Here is a 25,923-nt window from a genome sequence, read left to right as displayed (position 1 = left end):
GTGTGTAGGCTGCTAAATTACTGGTTGTAAACAGACAGTAAAAGAAACAGTTGTTCCCATTATGTGAAGAGGCTGCAGCGCGCCCAGATCCTCAGCTTCACCCCTCTGGAAATATGAATCCCTATTAACCACATGAAGATAAAAACACACGGGAAGAAAGGCAGAGAGAAGATAACGCGAGATTAAAGATGATCAAACTACCCTGGAGCCTGTAATCCCGTTTCCCCCCCCCCTAAAAACCCTGGAGATATACGGGACATAACCCGGTATGAGGCAGATCTGACCTGCTGGCCTCCAGACTCACAAACCTGCCTTCAACCCCTCGTGTTTCCACAGCTAGAAGGTCGAATCACTGGAGAATCTTTGTGTGTGTGTATGTTTTATGTGACTCCGGCCCAGCTCCACCTCCAGCTCCAGACCCCGGGGGCACCGCCGTGCCCTCCAGGCCGGAAAAAGGAGCCTGGGCGCCGGCTGCAGCTCCGCCGTCTGGCCCGGTCTGCTGGTTCTGCTGTTTTCTGCTGTTTTTGGGGGGTTTTATGGCCCCGGCTGTACGGATGCTTCTCCTCGGAAGTGAGACAAAGAGAGGTCAGGACAGGAGACGACACACACACACACACACACAGGCTGCAGAAAACACCCCCCACCGTGTCAGAGTCCGTAAACAACAAACGTTGTAATGCCGGCTACAAAACCATAAAACGTCCAGAGCCGAGAGGAGGGGGACGGACAGCCTTCCTCCCTTCCTCCCTTCCTCCCTTCCTCCCTTCCACCCTTTCCTGGATCCATCCTGCTATTATACACATGTAGAAATAAAAATCAACTTTCATTTGAAAGCTAATTTACCACATAATCTTTAATCTCACGCACCCTTCTTCTTCTCCTTTCTCCCTTTTTTTTTGTCTCTCAGCGTTTTTGTCTTTTCTCACAGATCTAAAAGGATTCCTGTCGTTATGTTCAGGCCTTGGATGCTCGCGTGTGTCACAGCCGAGAAATACAATAAAGTTTATTATTAAGAAACGATTTGAAGTCTTTACGCTAATATTTTCCCTCATCTTCTCCCCCCCCCCCCTCTCTCTCTCTCTCTTTCTCTCTGTTCGTGGTTTCCAGTCCGTAGAGATTGAACCGCCGCCTCTCTAGCTCCTATCAATCCTATTAAAACCTCCAAATAAAATAACATTTATCAAGCAGGGGATTTGAAACTTTTTCTTCTAATATTTCCTCTCTCTCTCTCTCTCTCTCTCTCTCTCGCTCTCTCTCTCTTCACCCCCCCTCCTTCCCTTTCTCTCGGCGTGTTTGCTTTACAGCCGTTTAGTTCTTAACCTTCAGAAATTTATACCCTATAAACTTTTATTGCCGTCATATTCTTTTATTGCGCCGCACCGCATTGAATTTTCTTTCTCTCTCTTCTTCTGCTGCTTCTTCTTCTTCTCTCTGTTTTACGACAGTCGGCTTCTTCCCATCCACACGCATCCGTTCCCGTGCCCCCCCCCTTTCCCCCCCACCCTTTCCCCGTGAGCTCGAGACCCCCGGTGCGTGCAGCGCATCCGCTCCTCTCGTGCTGTTTGTTTCCGTCTTTGAAAATAGGAAGTCGACAAAACAACTGACGTGAAGAAGAGAAAGGGGCTGCTGGAGGCTTATTGGCCTGAAGGGAAAAATACTATCAGAGTAAATACGTAAATAAATAAATAAATAAATAAATAATAATAAAAAAAAATAAAAACCCTGGCGGCCTGTTCTGACCAGCTGAGTCCACTTGAGGTTTTACAATTACAGAAGAAATAATTACAAGAAGCTTTATTTCCTTCTCCACCGGGCGATTAAAGCCAAGAAATCAAAGTTCACTGAGAATCTGTTTCGCTTTCTGGACGAGGCGGAGCAGACGGAGGAGAATCGTTTGGAGGATTTTCAGTTGAGCCGGTGATTTTGTCCCGGCAGATGTGCTGCAAGATGTGCTGCATTAATATTTAAACATTTCACAAAATGTATAATGGGCCGCATGAAGAGCTTCATGGGCCAGAGACTGGCTGAACTGGTTTTTCTTTATAAAAAAAGATATTTAGGTCGACAAAAACATTTGAAAGAGGAATCACCAGGATTTACATTTATTTTAGCCTATATAATTTATTTTATTAATTTAATTTTATTTTATTTTATCATTATTTCAGCTGCGATTTTTTTTTTTGCAAAAGTCACAGCTGCGAAACTGTGAATCTCAATGGAAGACTGGTGATTTTCAGTTGAACCGTTGAATTATTATTATTAGGCCTATTATTATTATTATTATTATTATTTGTATTTGTATTTGTATTTGTATTTGCATTTGTAGTATTATTTTTAGCAGTATTATTGTTGTTGTTATTATTATCGTTACATTACATTTGGAAGTTTTTCCGCCAGAGTTGTGAGCAGCTGTAACATGTGCACATTGTGTTATTATTATTATATTTTAGGTTACCATTTTTAATTTTTCTTCACAGAGTTAGAAGGAGCAGGGATGTGCACATATTGATATTATTATTATATTTCAGATAATAAAAAAATATGTGCACGTTACAGCTCATTCTAACTGTGCAAAAAAAGAAAAATAATAATATGAATAATAACAATAATAATACTTATAATAATACTTATAATAATAATAATAACAATAATAATAAAAATAATGTGCGCATTACAACATCCTTCTAACTGCAGAAAAAATAAAAATAAGAATATGAAATATTTATTTTTATTTTTTAGAAGCTGTAACATATTACACATATTAATTATATTATATTTCATATTATTATTATTTTTTCTGCAGAACTGAAAGCTGTGACACGTGCACATATTGTTATTATATTTCATATCATTATTGTTAGAAGCTGTGACACGTGCGCATATTGATATTATTATTATATTTCACATCATTATTGTTAGAAGCTGTGACATGCGCACATATTGATATTATTATTATATTTCACATCATTATTGTTAGAAGCTGTAACATGTGCACATATTGATATTATTATTATATTTTATATCATTATTGTTAGAAGCTGTAACATGTGCACATATTGATATTATTATTATATTTTATATCATTATTGTTAGAAGCTGTAACATGTGCGCAGCAGCCAGCAGCAGTTTGGCTTCCAGTCGGACTGTTAATGAGTCCAGAATGTCTGATCTGATCTGATCCATACAGCCGTTTGTATCACTGCAGCCATAACTCTGTTTTAGAGAATTTATGAATATGAATCATATATACTCTGCTGCTTTATGAATTATACAAACTCTGTCGTCTATCACCGCTCCGACCATAAGAGATGCATCGGGCCTCCTGTGTTAAAATCCACTCGTGCAGACTCTTCCAGTGAAGTGGGTTATTATCTGTACACTTTTTTTTTTTTTTTTAATATGAGAGAATAAAGTAGAGACATATTGGCCGTGTTCGCTTGGGCTGAATTATGAATTTTGCCGGCGGCACGTGGTTTTCCTTCTGCAGCCCATTTAGTTTCTGAAAATATCACCGAGATTATGAAGCCTGGAAGCCTCCTGCAGCCGCACCGCTAAATCACCGCGCAATGAGCCAATCTGGAATTTTCCACAGCTTCAAAGTTGGGCCAAATTATGCATTCCCAAACTACAGGGCAGTGTGTGTGTGTGTGTGTGTGTGTGTGTGTGTGTGTGTGTGTGTGTGTGTGTGTGGGTGGGTGGGTGGGAAGGGATGGGGGGGGAGGGGGTGGTGCAGCGGTTGTGTGTTGGTGTGTTCCTGCCATGTTCAGAAACATCACCCCCGCCCACCTGACCTCTGACCCCGGTCCAGCGTTCCCCGCTGCAGGAAGAGGTTCTTCCCCGGCAGGCACACAGAACCAGTAGTCTGGATAGAACAGGACTTCCTCCATGCAGATCCGGTTCTCCGTTGGTGCTCTGATCCGGATCGCCTCACAGTGTTTTCATACTGATCAGCATCCCGACTGGTTCCCAGGCCTATCACTGTTCTACTGCTCTACTGTTCTACTGTTCTACTGTATCACTGTTCTACTGTTCTACTGTTCTACTGTATATACTGTTCTATTGTATCATTGTTCTACTATATCACTGTTTTACTGTATCACTGTCCCACTGTTCTACGTTCTACTGTATCACTGTTCTACTGTTCTGCTGTTGTATCTGTTCTGCTGTGCCACTGCTCCACTGTTCTACTGTTCTATTATTCTACTGTTCTACTATATCACTGTTCTATTGTTCTACTGTTCTATCTGCTCTTCATAAGCATGTGCAGGATGTGTATGACTGAGAATTTGTCATTAATCTTGGTTGTTGCAAGTATTAAATATTTTGCTATATTACTATGATATATTAGTACTATTAATACCACTACTGCTACCACTACTTGTACAACTACTACCATTATGAGCAGTAGGACAATACTACTATTACTGCCACTACTACTGCTACTACAACTACTACAATCTATTATTTCTATTACTACATCTATTACTGCAACTGCTATTACTTCTCCTATCATTACTACTGCTACTACTAGCACTAGGCCTACTACTACTAGTACTATTACTACCACTACCACTATACTTCTATTAGTGGCCTACTGACTCCTACAAACTGCCAGCTCTTCCCCTCAGATTTCACCAGATTTCACCAGATTTGATGGATAGAGTTAATGTCAGCGCCTGGCCTCTCTCAGGTCCTCAGTCTGTGTCCATGGGACAAGCTCACCCTTGCATCTGATGTTCTGCTGTGTGTTGTTGTGCGAGGCTGATGCTCGCTGTGTGGTGTTAGATTTACAGTGCCTTGTGTCGCAGGCGGGCGGCTGTTTTCCCCACCGCAGCAGCAGCCCCGCCCGGCTCCGCAGCGGGCCGAGGCAGCGCGCGGCTTCTGGAAGTAATGAAGCGCCAAAGTTGCCTTTCCGACCCCGCGAGACCTTGGAGAAAAATCATAATCGCCCTCTGTCCCGCCTGCAGATGTTTTATGGGACGGCTTTGTCGGGTCGGAGCCTAAATCTGGTTAAAGCTTGTGTAATGTGACCTGACTGCTTCAGCCATCTTGCCCAGCCTCCTGATCAGAGAGAGAGAGAGAGAGAGAGAGAGAGAGAGAGAGAGAGAGAGAGAGAGAGAGAGAGAGAGAGAGAGAGAGAGAGACTCAGCAGGGTGTGCAGCCTGCAGCCTGACTCTACCTGACCTCTACTGAGACTTCACTGAGGCTCTAATGGCTTTCTGCTCTCTGTTCACTGTGTTGATCTGAAGGAGCAGCAACTGATTTCACTTTGTTCTGTGTGCAGAGTCTCAGTGAGAAACTGCTGCCACTATTATTGCTAACTACAACTAATACTACTACTACTACAACCACTACTACTACTACTACTACTACTAACTACTATCTACTAATACTGCTGCTACTACAACCACTACTACTACTACTACTACTACTACTACTAATACTATTACTTCTGTAACCACTACTACTGCTGCTACTACTACTACTACTACTACTATTACTTCTGTAACCACTACTACTGTTACTACTACTACTACTACTGTTACTACTACTACTACTACTACTACTACTACTACTACTACTATTACTTCTGTAACCACTGCTACTGCTACTACTACTACTACTACTACTACTACTACTACTACTACTATTACTTCTGTAACCACTGCTACTGCTACTACTACTACTACTACTACTACTACAACCACTACTACTACTACTACTACTACTACTACTACTACTACTACTATTACTTCTGTAACCACTACTACTGCTACTACTACTACTACTACTATTACTGCAACCACTACTACTACTACTACTACTACTACTACAACCACTACTACTACTACTACTACTACTACTACTACTACTACTGCAACCACTACTACTACTACTGCTGCAACCACTACTACTGCTACTACTACTACTACTACTACTACAACCACTACTACTACTACTAATACTACTACGACTGTAACCACTACTACTGCTACTATTACTACTGTAACCAGTACTACTACTAGGCTACTACTACAACTACTACTACTACTAGGCTACTACCATAACCACCACCACTATGACTACTATTACTATTAATTCTATGGCTTCTACTAGGCCTACTAATTCTACTACTGCTACTTCTGCTATCACTTCAATTACCAAGCTACTACTGCAACTACTACTAGTCTATTACTACTAGTACAACTATTACTACCACTAACACTATCACTATTACTGCTATTGCTAGGTTGTAATTGGTATGAGGCCTGCTACAGTTACTTGTAGCTACTACAACAACAACAACTACTACTACCACCACTAGTACTTGTACTACTTCTACTCCAACCACTACTTCGACATGTGGAAAGCCAGCGCAACAAAGGAAATAGAGAGATTCTCCAACACTCATCAGACTCTCTGACTATCACACTAATTTGGTCCAGAGAGAAACAGAGGAACCGCAGCGGCTTCAGATGCCTTAATGGACGGATGACGACTCTTCTAATGAATGCACTCATCATCACAGAGAGCATGTGTGTGTGTGTGTGTGTGTGTCTGAGAGAGAGAGAGAGAGAGAGAGAGAGGAGAGAGAGAAAGAGGGGGTGTTTATGAGTTTATGACAGTCTTTTGGTCTCGCAGCCAAACAGACGCCCCTCTCCTTTAAGCCTCAGTGTGCAGCTCGAGACGAGGCGGACAGATTTTGAACACATGCTGGCTCATCCGCCCCACTCTCCCCGCTGAGATCAAATTAAATCTGCAGAAATATGAAGAGAAGAAACCAAGAGGAAAGACTCGTATAGCTCTCAGTGTTTCCAGTCACAGGCGGTTTCCCTTCAGCCCTTTTCACACAACCAGGGCGTTATATCTCTACTGGAAATATATGATCACTTTCAATTGCAAATCACAAATTAAACCCCGCACTCTCCTCCTCCAGAAGAAGCTATAAGCTTCTAGATAATCAGCAGCGACAAGTGGAGACTAACAATAAAGTAAAATGAGGCATCGTCGTACTGTAAAGTCATTTTTTTAATAGGAATCCAGCATCAGCAGTGCCATCAAAGAAACAACAACACAGAAGAAGAGAGGAAAACAGAGAAAAACGTACAAGGAGGGACGGAGCGTAAAAAAGAGGGAGAATATCCTGGAATAGTTCAGATTTAGGAGAGAAATATCGTTTCTGGAGTTTCGATAATGTGATAATATAATGGATTTGTCTAATTGAAACAATTAAAAACAGGAAGGAAATCATAGGCGTGTCATTGGGGCTCCCTCCACATCAGCAGTAGAAACTCCAGAAACTCTATTTCTCCAGTCAGTAGAGTAAATATTGGGACAGCAAGCTGAAGTTAATGTGCTGAGTCGCTGCGTTCATTATGGAAATTTATATATTTATATTTGGAAATTCCGAGCTCATAATTAAAAGTTCAGCCTCAGTCTCTTTGCCTTTTCCGCTCACTGTCCCGATACTTGCCGATATTTATAGGCCATCAGCAAATCAGAAAGTCACACTAATTTTAGCCTTCAATGTTCACGAACAAACAAAAACACTGCGAGAGAAACATCGTAGATACAAAACAGAAGCTCATCGGACTGACATTATAACAGATAATTCATAGACAGTCGGCACGATAACATGTAAACAGAATCTAAAAACATGACAAAACGAAATCTATCTATCTATTACAGTAAGGATGCCATGTCCCGTCAACAAAAAACATACTCAACATATTTAACTCATTCCGATAAGAAATAGACGAGGTTACTCACTTTATTTACAATAAATTAGAAATATTTCCTATCAAGAAACTGCTATTTTTTTTTGTCAGTAAGCATTCCCCTCCGACAGATTTAACACACAAAGAGCTAAACGACGACATGACGTCTTCAAATGACGGCTGACTTGAGGCATGCGCAAACCATGTAAACATTTTTACTCGTAAATAGAAGATTTGTATGCTGTTTTGCCCTCTGTGGGATAAGAAAAAAAAATGATAGCGCTTCTATTTAAGACTTGAATCATATTTCAAATATTCTCCAAAAGGCTGGTTGTAAGACCCGTTCAGTTCAGCAGAGACTCAGCGGAAAGTAAATTAAAAAACAGAAAATATTACATTATAATATATGTGAGTTTGTGTGTGTGTGTGTGTGTGTGTGTGTGTGTATGTGTGTGTGTGTGTGTGTGTGTACAAGTGTTATTATATATATATATAGATTTTAAAATTCATCTTATTTTGGAAAAAGTGTGCGCAAGCAACCTATTTTGTCAGCAAGTTGCAATGTCCAACACCACAGGCTACAACCAACACACACACACACACACACACACACACACACACACACACACACACACACACACACACCGTTGTAAAGCCAATGTGTTGTTTATGATCCGTCCATAAAACTGACACTGGACGCCATTTAACAACACCGACACTTCAGAAAACACTATAGGCTGTGTAGTAGCAGGCTGGTCGTCCAACATGGCGTCTTCATATTTTAATAATTAGATCTATAAAATTCTGAATGAACTGAAGTCTAACTGGATAATATTCGGAGCTATACGGTGTAGATGTTGTTGGAAAAGACATACTTTATCAGATACACCTGATAACGTTCATGTTTCCTTATGTCTGCTGATATATATTTCTGATAAATCGTCTATAACTGAAATTCCCGGGCAATCCCACTTCTGAGCAGGAAGCATAAGTGTAATAAAATGTCCATAAAAGTCTGTGCGCATCAAGAGAAACTCTGTCTGTTTTTTTCTGGATTTTTGGCTCCTGAACAATCCCAGGTTGCGTCTGGAAATCATTGTTTGCGTTTCCTAAAAGACAGAGGAAACCGCCTTTGCATACTAGATAATACACGATATAAAAAAATAGAGCTACTTCTTTCCCAAAATGCAACGCAAGACCGCATCCAAAATGCAGATTGGGGATTAGAAGAGGATGGCTTGGCCCGGAGAGGATAAAGTGTTGATTTAATACAGATTTATAGTTATAATATCTCTTCTGCTGCTGCAGTGGTTAACACTCCGACTGGATAGATGTTAAATTGCGTTTGAGGATTATAGGTTTGCCTTTGCGCTACATGGCGCACGCAGACATGGCGCGTACATGCATGCGTGCGTGCGTGCGTGGGGTTTCTGCGTCCCGGCGTCCAGGATGAACCTCACCTGATAGCTGTAAACTAAAAAAAAAAAAATTACCGGGAAAGCATATTTTGTACTGACCAGAATAAGTAATATGTATTTTTCATTGCGTTAAGCCACTCCTGCCTGTTTTCAATGCTGTTTGAAAGCGCGCGGCGGTCTGCAGGGACAAAGAGGCGTTCAGATGTTGTTTGTCTGGGAAAAACTACCGGAGACGCTTATTGATTTATCCACCAATTACAGATGTAACCTGCATTCATGAGCTTGGAATTATAAGATCCTATCTGACTTGTTTTATGATCAAAGCTGAGCTATCCACATATTATCTTTGTTACTTTATGCTTGTGTGGTGTGGGCTAATTTTTGAAAAACAACCTTATGATGTTAAATATTAAAGATATAAAGCTGTATATATCCCCGCCAGACAGAAACTTATAACTCCAGGCTCATTTGGCGCCTGTCGGTTGGGAGTCCCGGACCCTGTGTTCGGTATTGACAGCTAATAGAACCTGCAGATAAGCCGCCGCAGTGCATAAAACATCTGGAGGGGAGGCGGGGATCCACGGTATCGACAGTAATCGGATCCCCGGTTGCTGAGTCGGATTATTCCCCCGGTATCTGCTCATTACTTAGGCCGACACCGGGAAACAAACGGCGGCTTCCTGCTCGTATCAACACCGGCCATCAGGCGCTTTCTAATCAAAGACTGCCAGGAATGGGAGGAACAACGAGGGGAGAAAAAAAAAACGAGGAAGAAGAAGAATGAACCGCTGGTTTGCACCCCCCACCAGCTCCCCACTCCTCATCCCGTTCCTCGTGTTTATTAATGGCCGCGTGAAACCCCGGTTTCAGCACCTCCGCGCGCCTCTCTGACGAAGCGCCGGTGTCAGCGGCGGAGCAATAAATAACTAATAAAAAGAAGAATAGTGCTTGAGAAAGAGAAGGAAAACCTGCCTCGGCCCTACTGTATCTCTCTCTCTCCCTCTCTCTCTCTCTCCTAGCATCAATAGGCAGTTTGCTGTTATCTTCAGTTTCTTCATAATAAAATAACAAAACATGGAGACGAGGCAGGCGCGCTCTCAGTTCATCACCTCCCGCTTAAAAAACAAAACAAAACAAACAAACAGTCCAATCCGCATTATGATCCATTTTCCAAAAGGAGGGAAATGAGGGAAATGAGTCCAGGACGGAAGTGTCGGTGATTCTGTCTGTTGTTGCTCTGAAGTTTCCATCTTCCGTTGCGCTTGGAAAGGATCTGGGAAAGACACGAACACAGAAACAGCACGTGCCCGTCCCCCAAACCCCCAGCCTCCATTTTGTCAAACATCAAACAGAAAGATAGGATGGAACGTTTCTGTTGCTGTTTTTGTATTTTTTGTAATTACTTTTGTTTTTCTTCCTTCCGTTAAGACTCCAGCGTCCTTTGTAACATGGCGGCGTCCTCTGGGCGCCTGTTAACGATCAATAAACCTATTGATCAGTTGTACAGATTGATGTGATTGGAAGAAAGTTCACGTGGTAGCGCCTGGAGCTCACAAATAAATTCGAGGGGGGGGGGCGGGGTGCACATATATATTTTGAGTTCTGGACATAAGAAGTGGGGGACTTTATGTTGGGGAGGTCCGGTTCGTGGCGTGTGTGCGTGTGTGTATGTGTGTGTGTGTATGTGCATGCGTGTGCGTGTGCAGCCCGCTAGTCCTTCGGTTGGTCCTTGCTCTGTTTCTTCATCTTCATCCTCCGGTTCTGGAACCAGATCTTCACCTGCCGCTCCGTCAGGTTCAGCGCGCGCGCCACCTCGTGCCGCCGGTCCCGCGTGAGGTACATGTTGAAGAGGAATTCCTTCTCCAGCTCGAGCGTCTGGTACTTGGTGTACGGGCACCGCTTCTTCCGGGAGGAGCGCGCGTGCAGCCAGTTGGCGGAGGGGTCGTCTGGAGGGAGAGGAGGACAGAAAGAAGGTCAATGAATTAGAAAGTCTCACGCGCACTCTCTCTCACACACGTTTTATAAAACCAAAATGATACAGCCGAGCAAAATCACGTCAGATGACAAACAAAACAAGGCTGCCAACATCTCTCCATGCGTAAAAGTTGTAGAACCCTCGTGCGTAAAAGCTTTGCTCGAAAATATATACGGTTTCGTGCGTAAAACGGGTTCACGGTGTCTACAGTGAGCCGAGTTTGGCACAAGGAGATCCTTAGCCGACCTTATATGACACGATGTGGAAGACGGACGGTCTGCTCACTGTCACCTGCCACTGACACCCGTGCGTAAAAGTCACCAAGACGCAAGAAGAGAAAGGCAGGTCCACTCAAATGACAAACACGAACGAAATATCATGAATGAAACCGAGATACGTTACAGATAAGATGTACAGCTCAGTTGTTAGTGTTCAATAAAGCAGGATGATGGAGTGGTAAGTTGATGCTATAAGTAAGTTTGGCCTAAATTCTGTCATGATTTAGAGGGACGCTTTGAAAAAAAATCTGCTGCTACACTGTCATCCTCAATCAAATCATCTATGCGTAAAAGTCTTCAAAATCAAAGTGAGTGTTATAAGATTACAAAGGGAGAAAGGGATTGAAAACAATAAAATGACAGAAGTGAATAAAACACATATATGATCCCAAACACGTTATTATATGGATTTTTTTCTGTCGCCAGTGACAATAGCAGACAGGCTCATTCTTAGTAAACGTTTTGTCTAAAATTTCAAAAACAGTTGATTAACTCACTAAAATGTTGCAATTTTCTAAGCAATGCAACAACAAAAACTAAAATTACAATCGCCAGAGAGTTTAGCCTGGATCTTCATATCTGAATTCATAATGAAAGTCGAGTGAAGAGTGGAAGATGTGTGTGTGTGTATGTGTGTGTGTGTGTGTGTTTAAATCACATTTTGTGACCAACAATGAAGCACCCAATTGTTTCGAGTGATAACTATAATTTTATATAATTATGTTATAATACAATATTTTTTTTCCAACAATTATTGGCTAATATTGTGCGATTCATGCATGAAGCACATTGTCGCTGCCTCCGTTCAGATTTCCCCTAAATTAAAACCCAGTGGGAAATTCGTGTCTCTCCCTGGTGGAACGAGTAGGAAAATACTTCTTGAGTTCTTCTCCCAGAACAAAATAAAAATAAAACTTTCTCAAGAAATTATAACAAACCGACTGAATTTCCCATCGAATCCCACGCAGGCTGTTACTGATATTTTACAAGGCGTGATGATTGGTTCATAAACATTTTTTATGTGTGATGCCAGGTCACATTCAGCGGATAAAGGTGACAAACAGAGACAAGAGCTTTTTAGATTCTGCGCTCCGGTTTGCCACATCAGAGCCGCGAGACGCTCCAACGAGCTACGGAGAGACAAACAAGAAACAAAAAAAAAAAAAATAGAATAAACTAGGTAGAAACCGCGTCTTTCATTGTGGGAACGAAGCGTTTGAAATAGTCCTAAATAACAACGTTCGCAAAATGTCCGACGTAAATATAGAAGCTTGAATTGAATGGGATGTTTTTTGTTTTTTTGTTCTTTTTTTCAAAGAGAAAATTATGAATTATTGTCTTGATTTATTCTCCCTCTCTCTCTCTCTCTCTCTCTCTCTCTCTCTCTCTCTCTCTCTCTCTCTCTCTCTCTCTCTCTCTCTCTCCATCCTCTCATAGTCCCTTTTTCTGTCTCTAATTCGGTCTCTTCCCACTCTCTGCCCCCCCCCCCCCCCCCCCCTCCTCCCTTCATGCCTTTCAGACCGATGTAATTAGCGGAGTCTTCTTGTTTGGGACGCATGGGTCTGGTCTGGTTTAGGGCTAAAAGCTATTTGGCGTTCCCTCTGCAAAGCACCGAGGCATCCCAGCTATGAGGCAGCTTGCAACACACTGGGACTCACACAGCGCTTTAAAAAAAAAAGAAAAAAACACCGCTGTTTCTCTTCTGCTTCTCACCAGCGACACCAACCCGGTCCGCGGTGTCTTTCAAACCCAAATGTGGGCTCGAGAGAAGAGTAAAAGCAGGATTTATTGGTTGAGAAATTGGTTTATGCTGTGTACTGTTTTGTTGCTGAAGCCTTCCCGAGGCACTGTAAGTCGGGCTGAATGAAACACCGGAGGCTTCACATGTGTAGCCTCATCAACGGGGCAAATTTGGGGGAAAATAAGCTGCATTTAAATCAGTTTGGGTGACTTTAAGGCCAGCGAGCTTCTCCCCTCGCGGCTGTCTAACCGCGAGAAATGAGATTTATTCCAGTCCGGGCGGCCAGGGGGAGATCAGGTCTGCGAGACAAGGAGTTAAAAATGAGATGTTCTGTTCTCGTGTAAAGTGCAGCCTCGGTTCTTTGGCTGGAAACGGAGCGGGGATGATGTTATCACTCACAGGCCGCGAGGAGAGCCAGACCTGCAGCGGCTTTTAACGCCAAGAGGGAGGACTAGGCGGTGTGTGTGTGTGTGTGTGTGTGTGTCCCTCCCAGAGGACCCAGTATATTTCCTAACTGTTGTTGCCAGTTTGGGTGGAGGCTTCGTCTGTCTTCAATTTCACTGGTAATATTTTAGTACCGTGACAATCTTGACTTGCTATACTGCCAAAGCAATTCACCGAACTGCACATGACATCCAGAACATCTCCGCGTTATTTACAAAGAGCCGTTTGTGTGTGGCATCATAGTGAATATAACAGTTAGTTTTATTTTTAATCAGGATTTCTCTTAATTTAACGGGTTTATATCCATATGCGTTGGTCAAGTTCAGCCAAGTTGTTGGATGCGTTGACACACATAGAGGTGTAGCTCTCACCTCACCTCAGCCTAACTGAGACCTACGTTTATCTAGAGGTTTGTAGCATTAGGTCGGTGATAGAGAGCAAATATTAAGCAAAAATAGCTTTAAATCTGTTTGGAAACCATATTTTAAGCTAGAAGACACTCAGCACAACAGAAACCTCCACCAACACTGAACAGTTCTCCCACTGTCAAAGCTGCAGCCTCCTTATCGGTTTGTGTGTTTATTGTTTGTCTTCCGGGTTTGATTTTCTGACAAAATAGCAACTGAAAGCAGCGCTGTTTAGCAGCCAACTTGGAAGTCCCAGATGTCGGACTTTCCCACCAGCACATGAATGCAGCATAGCAGTTGGCTACCAACAGATAACCGTCTAATGGCGGGAAATCCCAGACCGAGATCGCCACCAAAAATCTAAAGGACTGTCCACATTTCAGCCAAATCCCCTCATTACTTTTGAGATATCTTGCTTTCAAACAAACAGACAACAAACAAACAAACAGACGACAAACAAACAAACAGACGACAAACAAACAGGTGAAAACAACCAGTTTCTGCCTCGTTAGCGGAGCTAGGCTAATAGTCACAACATTCAGGACCCCGGGAAGAAGCTGAAAGGTTTACACTGACTTTTTGGAAAGTTGCTCATTGGTCAACTTCCTTTTTCAAGTTATGAGAGGAGGAGGAGGCCTACACTAAAACCAAAATCATCTAGTGTCTGTGTTAGTTAGCCTCTCTCTGCCCTGAGCGCATGCTAACATGTTAGCATACAGTAGGTTAAGGTAAGCACCCGTTAGCATTGTTTAAAGTAGCATTGTCAAGTAAGATCGACATTTTAGAAGGTAAATACAGAGTTGGTGTTGTTTTTTTATCTGCTGATCCTCTTCTGATATAAAGTGTCCTGGACCAGGCGACAGCAGCCTAACTGAATTTACTGACCTACATCTGTTTATCACATTGACCAAACAGTAGGCCAGTGCTCTGATGTCATAATAGCCTATTCAGGTTGTGTTAAGCGGTTCTGAACAATAATTTTCTTTGAAACTTTGTGAAAAAATGTGTCTTTCTTGCTAACAAAGCTGAGACCAGATTCATTACCGAGATCTAAATGGGACTCAACTGGATTTGAGGCAGCCGGATCGACTCTCCATCACCATCTTTAGGCACAGCAGGGGATTCGCTGTACGGTTCATTTATTATTTATTTAAGAGATTTAAAAAAAAAAAATCCACATAAATGTCTAATATACTGCTTTGCATAGAACTCAGACAAAAAAGAAAACAGATAGGCTAAATACATTCTATATAGGTATAGACTTTGCCATGCAGGCTCGGGTTATAGGAGCGTGATCGTGGAGCCAACATGGCCGCCATGCACTGACACACTGCATCATCCAAACGCCTGTCCATGTTTGGCTCTGACAGAGAGAGAGAGAGAGAGAGAGAGAGAGAGAGAGAGAGAGAGAGAGAGAGAGAGAGAGAGAGAGAGAGAGAGAAATAGCCCTTCACATTATTCCTACAGCCATCCAGTTAGTTAGCGACCATCATCAGCAAATACGTCCTTAATACCCTCTGGAATCAATTTCCTCCAACTTTCCAGCATGTAGGAGATCGATTTCATCTCAGCGCAAAATAATGCCTGGTAAAGAGGTGAGGAGAGGATGGAGGAGGGGGGGGGTGGAGGGTGGGGTTGGGGGTGGGGGGGTGGGGTGCTTTTGTCACCCAGTAAAGTGGGTGCTTCGCATTCCCCGGGTGTATAATCACCTCCAGGACCATCCATTACCCCCGGAGCGGAGCCCCGGCCGCGGCTGTCACCCGGGATGACGAACCGGTGTGAAGCTGGAGAGAGGATCCCATAACGGGGGGGGGGGGGGGGGGTTGGTGGGGGGTGAAGGGGGCGGGGAGGGGGGGGTGGTACAGCCTAGCTCTCTCTCTCTTTCTCCCTAGGGTGGGGAGAGAGTAGTAAAGATGGAGGCAGATAGAAAGAGAGAAATGGGAAGAGAGAGAGGAGAGAATATAGGCTATATAAGGGTGGTGGAGGAGTGGGTGGGGGGGGGGTGAAGGAGAGACATACAAGCTGTATAGTTCCCCATTGAAGCTCTCAGTTTCTCTCCAGCCTACAGCTATAAGCAGCTTGTCTGGCTTGGAGAAACCCGAGCGGCGGCCTCCGCCTCTCAGGCAGGCGCGTCAGATGTCACAGTACGTCACTTTATACCAGGATGAGGGGGGGGGGGGCAGAGAGAGAGAGAGAGAGATGGACAAGCCCAGGAATAAAAAGATTGATATTCCCGTAAAGCCGTCCTGCTATACGGCCTGCGGCCACAACGCGTTGAAATGTAGGCCTATATGGTGTGTGCTTGCCTCTGTGTGTGTGTGTGTGTGTGTGTGTGTATGTGTGTGTGTGCGTGTGTGCGTGTCCACCGTGACGAATGCCGCTGGCACGGAAACACCGACCGAAACGGTTACACACCAATATCACACATCTCTCTCTCTCTCTCCTTTCTCTCTTCGCAATTTCACCCTAATAGTCCCAGAAATTGACCTCTCATATATCCCAAAGGCGCGTTATTACATTTCCCGACGTCGTATTTTATAGCACCCCCCTACTACTACTACTATACACACACACACACACACACACACACACACACACACACACAGCCCTTACACACCCCATCTCACCCGGCCAGCAACAGCAACACGCCAATTAATGGGGTTGTTCGCCCTGCGTTATAACTTAATAAACTCCGGGGGTAATAACTTTCTCTCGCGCGCTCTCCCGGCAGCAGCAGCACAAAGACTGAAGTGTAATTTTGGAGTTTATTCTGGATCGCCGCCCGGTCCCGGTAACACAAAGGGAATCTGTAGCCTCGCTGTAAGTCGCTGGTTTTAACTGGATGTGATGTTTTGGAGGGGAAGAAACCTCACACACACACACACACACACACACACACACACACACACACACACACACACACACACACACACTACAGCTGGGTGCTTTCCTTCCTCTCTGCCACCAGGACTGACTGCAATATAGAAAGAAAAAAGAAAGCGCGAGAAACCGCTGACGCGCTGAAAACAGCTCCGGGAGAGATACCTGTATTTATTGACATCCCTCCCGGTTTTGCCGGTGTGGACACCGGAATCTGTTATAGGCTACAGCTGGGACCCGGACTAGACCGGGCCAGGGCCGGGCCAGGCCGGGCTACACCGTGTTACTGCTGGAGAGTCTAATAATTCAGACTGGAGGCTGCTGGGCTCCATCCAGTCCTTAACCGGCCCGCTTCTCTGATGGATGGCCGGCTCAGACGCTGTAATAAGGCCGCTATGTGCGCGTGCGTGAGTGTGTGTGTGTGTGTGTGTGTGTGACGTGGACGTGCGCAATCCCATGCACTGGATTGGAGAGAGCGAGGCGCAGTCACGCCCCCCCCCCCCCCACACACACACACACACACACACACACATACACACACACACACATACACACACACTCACTCACACACACACAGAGCAGACTGTCTCGCGCTCAGACGGATGGATCTGCCTCCTATAACGTGCAGACTCCTTTGGCAAAAATAAAGCTCCAGATTTATTCGGCGGTATTAGAAGAGGGGAAACTGAGCCCGTTCATATTCACCAGCCTCCGTAAAAAAAACAACAAAAATATAAAATATATATGTCTGTTTCCAGAAAAGCTCGCCAGTTACCGCTTCTCTCCTCTCCCACCCAAAATAAGTCAAAAACCTTGGAAAATAACGCTGGCTCGCGCGGGACAGACCTCGCCAGCCCCGTCCGCACATGATGGATTAAATGTTATTGTTATTGCAAGTGATGATAAAAAAAAAAACAGAACAGCCATTGAAAGCCACGCTGCCCTGGAAAAAACACCCGACGGCCTTATATCAAGATGATTGGGATATATTGGGAATAAAAGAGCAACTCACAAACACTGCCGGGCCTTCCAAAGCGTGGATTATAGCACTTATTAAAATAAAATAAAACTGTGGAAACTTGTGTGAAATGTTGCTTAGCAACACAAATGATACAAATTCATATTTTCCCATATTAATACCCAATCAGCTTGTAAGACTGGAAATAAAGACTAAAGCCTACTGTGTGTTCATTTCATCCATTTCAAAACTAATCGTCTCAATGAGGAAGTTAAAGTTATTCTATTCTATTCTATTCTATTCTATCCATTAGCCACTGAACTGTTTTTTTTTTTTACAAAATTGAGTTATCTACATATCCATGAAATTTGAATTCTACTTTATGCTCGTGTGGTGTTTTTTTTTTTTTTTTTTAAGAGCCTTTTGGGGGTTAAATGTTTTAAAAAGATATAAAGTAGCCTATACTTTTTTTCCAGCTGGGATGTCAAATCTTTGACGCTCAGTATATTTCAGATTTGACCTTATAACTCCGAGCTCACGATATACTATGACTTTTAAGAGAGATGTATAAAGATGTAGGTGAACCATGTGTGTCTTGGCAAAACATTTGGATTTATACAGGAAAGACTAGAAAGAGATGTTTCATTCTCTGCGACCCGGATTTACAGAATCTCCTGAGTTGAGGCTGCAGATTGAAACACCATCAGATCCCAGTGGGGTTTAAAATATATATAGGCTATATATATATAGGCCTATATCACATTTACATTCTCCTTTCAAAGTCTAGCAGAAGCAACGACGGGCGTTCAGCTGCTGATGTTCACGCGGATATGACCGGAGCTTGACGGTATACAGTGTGCCGCTGTAAACACCGCGCGCGCTGTTGGTCCGCGTGAGTTATGAGGCCTTGGTCTATTGAGAACTAATCTAGCCTGCTTTGTGGCTCCGAGACGCCAGGTGGGTGATGGACGGTCTGACTCATTTTATGATTTTTAGAAGAAGACAGAGCGAGCGTAAGGTTGACACACGGGGAATATTTTGAGTTGATGGAGAGGGGGGGGGGGGGGGGGGGGGGGGGGGCGTCCTGACAGCAAATTATGACCAACAGTAATTGGAAACAATGCACTGGTTTCTCTTCTCAGTCCATTTGTAGGGGGAACTGGTCCTTGTTAAAGGAGAAATAACAGATTCTAGATGGATACAGAGGGATATTTAAACAGGAATGTGACAATATACTCCCCTTTTCCCAACACACACACACACACACACACACACACACACACAAATGATGGAAAGCTATGTACTACAACAGAATGTAGGTCAAAGTGACCCAAGCAGAAAACAACAAGCCTCTGTCCCAGCCATAACAAGTAATATAGTAATAATAGCACAAAATGGCGCCCGTGAATCTAACATTGCTCTCCACAATAAAGTTCAACGTCACCTCATTACATATAATTAGTTATATATACAAAAGGTAATCCAGCCTGTCCAGTATCCCACCATAAAGCTCTGAAGCGCCTTCCTGCTGGTCAAGTCAACTTTTCTCCATACTGGAGATCGATGTCGGCGGGATGAAGTGAGCAGAAGCCGGTTCTAACACAGTGGACGGTAAGCAGCAGGAATGCACCGAGAAAAGACTGTCGGTCCCACTGTGTGTGTCGGTGTGTGAGCCGCGTGTGAAGCCTCCACACCGGCCTGCTTTCACCGGCCTGCCTCCACACCGGCCTGCTTTCACCGGCCTGCCTTCACCGGCCTGCCTCCACCGGCCTGCCTTCACCGGCCTGCTTTCACCGGCCTGCTTTCACCGGCCTGCCTTCACCGGCCTGCCTCCACCGGCCTGCCTTCACCGGCCTGCCTTCACCGGCCTGCTTTCACCGGCCTGCCTCCACCGGCCTGCCTTCACACCGGCCCGCCTCCACCGGCCTGTACGGCGGGGCTTCACAGTTATGACTGGCCGGTCAGCCGGGCTTGTTGCTGACTGACATGAAGGAGCTTTAAAATGCAATGGAGCGCAGATAAGCTGTCCTGATGTGTGTGTGTGTGTGTGTGTGTGTGTGTGTGTGTGTGTGTGTGTGTGTGACAGAGAGAGAGAGAGAGGAGAGAGGGAGAGAGAGAGAGAGAGAGACCTACAGTGGACCTGCAGTAAAAAACACAAAAAACCTAAAGCACTGAACCAGTTGGTCCCGTTCAAACAGGAGAGAGGCAAATGGCCTGACACCTACTGGGAGACAGAAATATATATAACATATATATATATACTATATATATATATATATATATATATATATATATATAGGCCTATATATATATAGTATATATAATACAGGCCAAGGCTAGAACTGTATTCCAGTACAGTTATGAGTTACTTCATCAAACTGTAATCAGTAACCCAAGGAGTTGCTCAAACTCAGCAACAATACACTCTGAGTCCTTTCAGTAACTTCTCACTTCACATTTTGTAAAGGTACCAGATTAGATAAAAACAACAACAACAACAACAACAAAAAAACAACGTGAATAATTACAAAATTCTGCAAATGTCTTTCATGTTTTGCAAATGTTCCTGACGTGGACCAGCTGCCCCTGTTTAAAAGGCCTATTCCCAGATGTAATCCTCTCTTTTTGCACAAGCAGCCTACCTGTACTCAGAATATAATATACTTCTACATTACATTACATTATATTCAGGTAACGTCACGGAATACTCTTACTGTTTATAGGCTAATTAGAAAATGCAGCCTAACGCTGTTAGAAGAAGCCTGTCCCTAATCCAGTTACCCAACTCAGCACTGCACTCTGTTTAGTTTCACTCACTTTCAGATTCGAGTCACATTTCAGTCATATTTCAGGTATAAATGTAGCAGATTAGAAAAGATAAACATTAAACAGGTTATGTGACGTCATGGAATATGGTTACTTTTTGTATTAAGACTATTACGTAACGCCATTGCGTCCCCCCGGCCCAGCTGATAACAGTGGGATAATATAAATATAACAGTAGTAAAGTTAGAGAGCGGGTGGGGGGGCAGTTTGGGTCTCCGGCTCTTTGTTCTTGTTTTATGGCGGCATTAAAAGCCTTTACAAGCTCTCTCTCCCCTCTCTCTCTCTCGCGCGCTACTTCCTGCTTTAATAACTTACTTTGATCCGGTCCGTCTTTGTCCTCGCTCCCGTCACAAATGTCCTTATTTTCGTCGAACCCGGTGCCCAGGATGGCGGCGGCGGGATGGTGGTTCAGCTCGCGAGCCGCCGTGGACGACTCCAGAATGTACGTGGTGGTCTCGTGCTGATGCTGGCCGCCGATTTTGGGTGGGATCTCCCCGCCGAGGTGACCGAGCAGCGGCTCCAGCTTGACCTGCCCCGCCTGGCCCTGCCCCGGGACCGACTCGGAGCCGCGCGGCGCGCAGTCCAGCCAGGAGCGGAGGTACCGTGTGTCCGCGGAAGGCACGTGCTGGGCCGGGATGTACGGGTGGTAGACCGCCGGGAGGCCGTTGGCGGCGTGGTGCGGGCTGAACGGGCTCCAGGACGAAGAGAAGACCGGAGGCTTCGGCTGGAAGCTGCAGGACGGATAGGACTCGGGATGGGGATGCTCCGCGTGCGTCGCGCCGCCCGGCTGCCTCCCACCTCCGGCTGCGGCTGCGGCTGAGCTCGAGCCGGAATACTGAACGTTGGGAAAGCGAACCGGGGTCGAGAGTTCATCGCTCTCGTGACTTATGATAGAGTCCACGTAATAGTTGCTCAAAGTTCCAGAAATGGACATTCTCGGACATTATCTGCGAAACGCGCCGTGTTCACTGAATGGAAAACATGAAGCAGGACATAGCGAGATTTCTCTCTCTCTCTCTCACACTCTCTCTCTCTTCTGTCGTTTGCTCGCTCGCTCGCTCGCTCGCTCGCCCTCTCTCTCTCTCCCTCTCTCTCTCTCTCTCTCTCTCTCTCGCTCGCTCGCTCGCTCTGTCTGCTTTGGTTTCTTTCACAACTCTCTCTCTCTCTCTCTTTTCTGTCGTTTGCTCGCTCGCCCCCACCCGCTCTCCCTCTCTCTCTCTCTCTCTCTCTCTCCTCAGCGAGCCCCCTTGCTTCCAACTCACTATAGCGAAACAAAGTATAGCACAGCGCGCGGCGTTGTTGGGTCTGTGCGCGAGGAGCAAACTGATTGGCCGGACTTTTTCTTCGAGCCTGATAAAGCGTCAATGGAGCGTAAATCAATGCTGCACGCGGGCCTCTCTCTCTCTCTCCCTCTCTCTCTCCTCTCTCTCCCTCTCTCTCTCCCTCTCTCTCTCCACCCCCCTCCTTTGTAAATAAATTGTCTTGTTTATGCAATATGCAAAATGAACAGTTCGTCCATATATCTAGTCGGTGTATCTATGGGCGCTGTCAGCCAGAAATATATAAACAGCTAAATTATGCTTCCTTCCTGACATTATGCATGAGATGCATATTGGAGACAATGGAGGACAAATAAGCGGCAGCATTATTTATTTATTTATTAATTTATTTATTTAGGCTACCTAATCAAAATGGATGCGCATGCGTTTCAGTTTGGAGACACATTACCGCGAGCATCTCCACTCTTGTGTTGAATTGTGCGCGAGCTTATATCTCTTAAATCAGTCTTAACATTAGGGATTCTGCATTTAAAACGCCATTAGTATAAGCGCCTATAGGCCGCACTTCAGACAGCTGAGCAGCGGAGATATTTCACCATCCAAACCTGCATTTAAAGCAAAGATATATTGTGAAATGTGTTCACCTAGGTGTGTTTAATTATTTATCCTATGTCCATATCTACATGAAGGGCTTTCTGTGTGCTGGTGCGGGCCTTTTGGAGAGCCGCCTCACACTTTTTATTGGCAGATTAACAGTCATTTTTGTTAACGAGCGCCATTAAAACGGGCCCTGCGTGGCTGTGCCCTCTTGTCTTTACGGCACAAACTACTTGAACTACTTTTTGGGCCCGTTTAATACCATAATAAAATACTACATCAGGGCTGCTTTGATTTTATAGGGCTGATATATGGCCTGTGGCGGTGCGGACCGTAAACGCGGCTGAGGCTGTTGCAGTCTTCCTCCTGCTCGGGGAAAAAGCGGCTTCTCGCTCCGCAGCCAGACGCCAAAAGTAAACAAAAGCTTGGACCGGAGCTGGGTGGAAGTACCGGGGATAACGGCTATACCAAAACCTCTGTTGTTGCTCTGTAACGGGATGTGAAGGCGCCCGGCTCTGTCGGTGTGAGTATCCTCTGTTCCTGTGTGCTCACGGGCTTCTAGTCAGCGATGTTGGAGGTTTGAATCCGTTATTCGCCGGTAACAGAGGAGATTTAAAGACTGGCAGCAGGTCGAGCTGGCCGGGAGTCCAGACATTTGACTTCCCACTGGCCTTTATGAAAGTCAACAGGATTACAGTTCTTTATAATTCTGCATAATTATCACAGGCTCGGAGGCTTGGACTGTTTTGGGGATGGCAGGCTGCGAGTCCGAGCTATAAATCTGCGCTGTGCGTCGCTTGTACAGCTAACCCCGTTATTTACGAGGATTAAATATGAACTACGCATAGCTTATGGGGCTAACGCCGTTATTTACGACGATTAAGATACTGTGCAGCTTTCAGATCCGCCGAGGAGAGATGATGAGTTGGACTGCCAGGTCTGGACTTCACCGGGCCGAGCTGCCGGTTCACAAACTCAGATTCAGAGTGTTTTCCCACAGCCGCGGAGCTTTGGCCTTCGAGTCTGATTTCACCACCTTCCTCTTTCCTTCCGCATGTGAGGCCTGATCCCGACCTGCAGCTCATCTGCACGTGCAGCTTCCTCTGGATAACAGCGACCCAGTAAGGACCTGAGCGAAAACTAGCCAATAAACTTAATGAAGGGTTGAGTTCTGGGCGGGTAAACTGCGATAATGAAGTGTTGTTGTTGTTGTTGTTGTTGTTGTTTTTTGCGTAAAGATATAGATATTTTATAGTGGGCTATTTTTAAATAATGAATGCATAAGGATTGGGAGAGTTTTATTTGAAAAATTGGCATGCCCGAGAAGTAATGATACCAATGTTGCTGTGTGTTATGGATCAGCGCGTAAATCTCATCGATGCAGCACATAATGTTACACTGAGCTGTTCAGTGTGTCGCGTGCATCAATCTTCACTTCAAATTGTAAACTATATAATTCGTCAACAATCACACACACACACAACTGGGACTTTAAAACTGTATTTTGTAACAAATTCAGAACACAAAGCCTGTGTGGAGAAGCGAAGTCTCTGTTGACCTGCGTCGTTACGCGCAAACCTAAAGCCTAAAACTGCACTTTAAATGTTGTTTGCGCGGTGTTCCGTACTTGTTTAGACTTGTTTTCTAGTCATAGATGCTCGGGATATTTTCCCTCGTCAGACCGCAGCCTGGGAACCTCGCAGTGGTAATTTTAATTCCGGGGCCTCCGCCCTGCAGCCGGGCCGCGAACCAGCCAGCGCTTTAATTGGAGACACTGGCGCTGGAAAACCTTGAAGACATTATCTGCTAACCACGATGAACAAAACACCTTCATTTTCTACACGCAGCGTGTTGCTTCACTCCTCCAGCAGAGATTAACAGACAATGAAATCTACTGTGTACATGCGATACTTTCCCATCGGTTAGTACACAGGTTGATGCGGAGGAATCGGGCCAGTGGAAAGTAAAGTACTGCGAAGAATCGTGTACTACAGTATTGGCACTAGTAATGAGTATTAATGAGTACAGGATTCTGGTTTATTCCGCCAGAAGGTTTCCAACCTCCTCAGTTCATATTTGGAGAAATGTTCTGTATCTTATCAGGCTGCCGGGTTGATGGAATTGAATGTGAGATAAAATATTTGAAAAATAAAAGTGAGAGCTCCCCTGACTGACAGCTGATATGAAACTGAACGCTAGTTATGGATTTAAGTTATAAGACTTTTCTACAAGATACTAATATAACTGATCATCTGTTTAGATTGACATACTGAGATGTGAATATCAGGAATATCAGGTGTAATTTTTATTGGCTATCAATACTATTCAGCTTGGATGTTTAATGAAAAAGATAATAGCCTAGTTTTAAAATACAATATATTGTTATATAATATATTCTCGCTGTCTCCATATGAGCCCAGGAGAAGGATCTGATATTATTTATTCTAACAAAACTCATTGAAAGACGATGAAATTACATAAAATCATTAAAAAAACAAATTTAAACACTTTGGACGAGACTGTAAACTCGTTATCGAACAGCGTTTACGTTATCATAAGACAAAATAGCCTACTAATATAACTGAGTCTGTGATCATTTGTATTGATCTAAATATTGAGATGTGAATTTCAGGGTTTAGTTTGAACTGGATTGCGTTTTGCAGTAAAAGCGTTCATTTCCCCTGGCAGCTTAACGCATCTGGGTTTGTGAGTACAGACAAATCCATATCGTAATTTAATTACATTTTAAACATGGAAAACATGATATATCATTTTTGCACATGTGGAATGATCAATATACTGTGTGCGGGGACTTTTTGCCTGTAAAGCTGTTTAATTGTATGTTCAGCGCCAGTTTTTAAGAAGGTCGGGAGGTGCATACACTCGATTTTGCATTGAAAACATGATATAACACACATAACCTTTTCAAACTGAAATATTGTCTAGTAAAAGTCTGTTGATGCAGATGCTTCACCGATTTACAAAATATCACTTTTACTAACTTTACTACTATAGTGAGCATTCTTGTTTTAGGCCAAGAATCTTTTGAAATTGAAATCGTCTTATTGTCTATTAAAGTAAATAAAAAAGTCAGTTGATGCAGACGCTGCTTCGCCAAAACATGGAGGGGATTTATAAAATATCACATTAACTAAACAATTAGTGAGGATTCTCAGTTTAAGGTCAAAAACGTCAAGAGCTTATAGCTTTATATTCTGCAGGCGGGGGTCGAATTGGCAAAATTTCGACCACTTATTAAATTTTAGAATATCTATAAGAAGATTTTTAAACATAGGCCTATATTTTCACCAGAGAAAAACCATCAGTTGGTTTTAAAGTGTTTCGTTTTCTTTTTCTTTTTTTTTTCCCAATTATCTGATAAGACAAATCAATTCCGCCGA

General features: G+C 44.0%; 1 protein-coding gene across 1 annotated transcript; it reads right to left on the bottom strand.

Moving 5' to 3' along the window:
- Positions 1-10,846: 10,846 nt before the first annotated feature.
- Positions 10,847-21,579, bottom strand: hoxb9a (homeobox B9a). Its single transcript, XM_071545253.1, has 2 exons — positions 20,961-21,579; positions 10,847-11,082 (listed from the first exon to the last, which is right to left on the bottom strand). Exons 1-2 carry the CDS (start codon positions 21,577-21,579, stop codon positions 10,847-10,849), a joined length of 855 nt encoding a protein of 284 aa, XP_071401354.1.
- Positions 21,580-25,923: the final 4,344 nt, after the last annotated feature.

Source organism: Centroberyx affinis, unplaced genomic scaffold (assembly GCF_046629955.1).
Source record: "Centroberyx affinis isolate AG114_WGS23_722 - 3 ecotype Tasmania unplaced genomic scaffold, CSIRO-AGI_Caff_v1 ptg004821l_1, whole genome shotgun sequence".
In the NCBI taxonomy this organism is placed as follows: Eukaryota; Metazoa; Chordata; class Actinopteri; order Beryciformes; family Berycidae; genus Centroberyx; species Centroberyx affinis.
Note: the sequence above shows the minus strand (reverse complement) of the source record. Positions and strands in the feature narration are given on the sequence as shown.

Bases quoted from the DNA above. Each gene is read 5' to 3' on its own strand.
- hoxb9a (XM_071545253.1), bottom strand. From the start codon at position 21,579: ATGTCCATTTCTGGAACTTTGAGCAACTATTACGTGGACTCTATCATA. The intron at 11,083-20,960 runs GTAAGTTATTAA...CTCTCCCTCCAG, and splicing joins CAAAGACGGACCGGATCAAA to ACGACCCCTCCGCCAACTGG.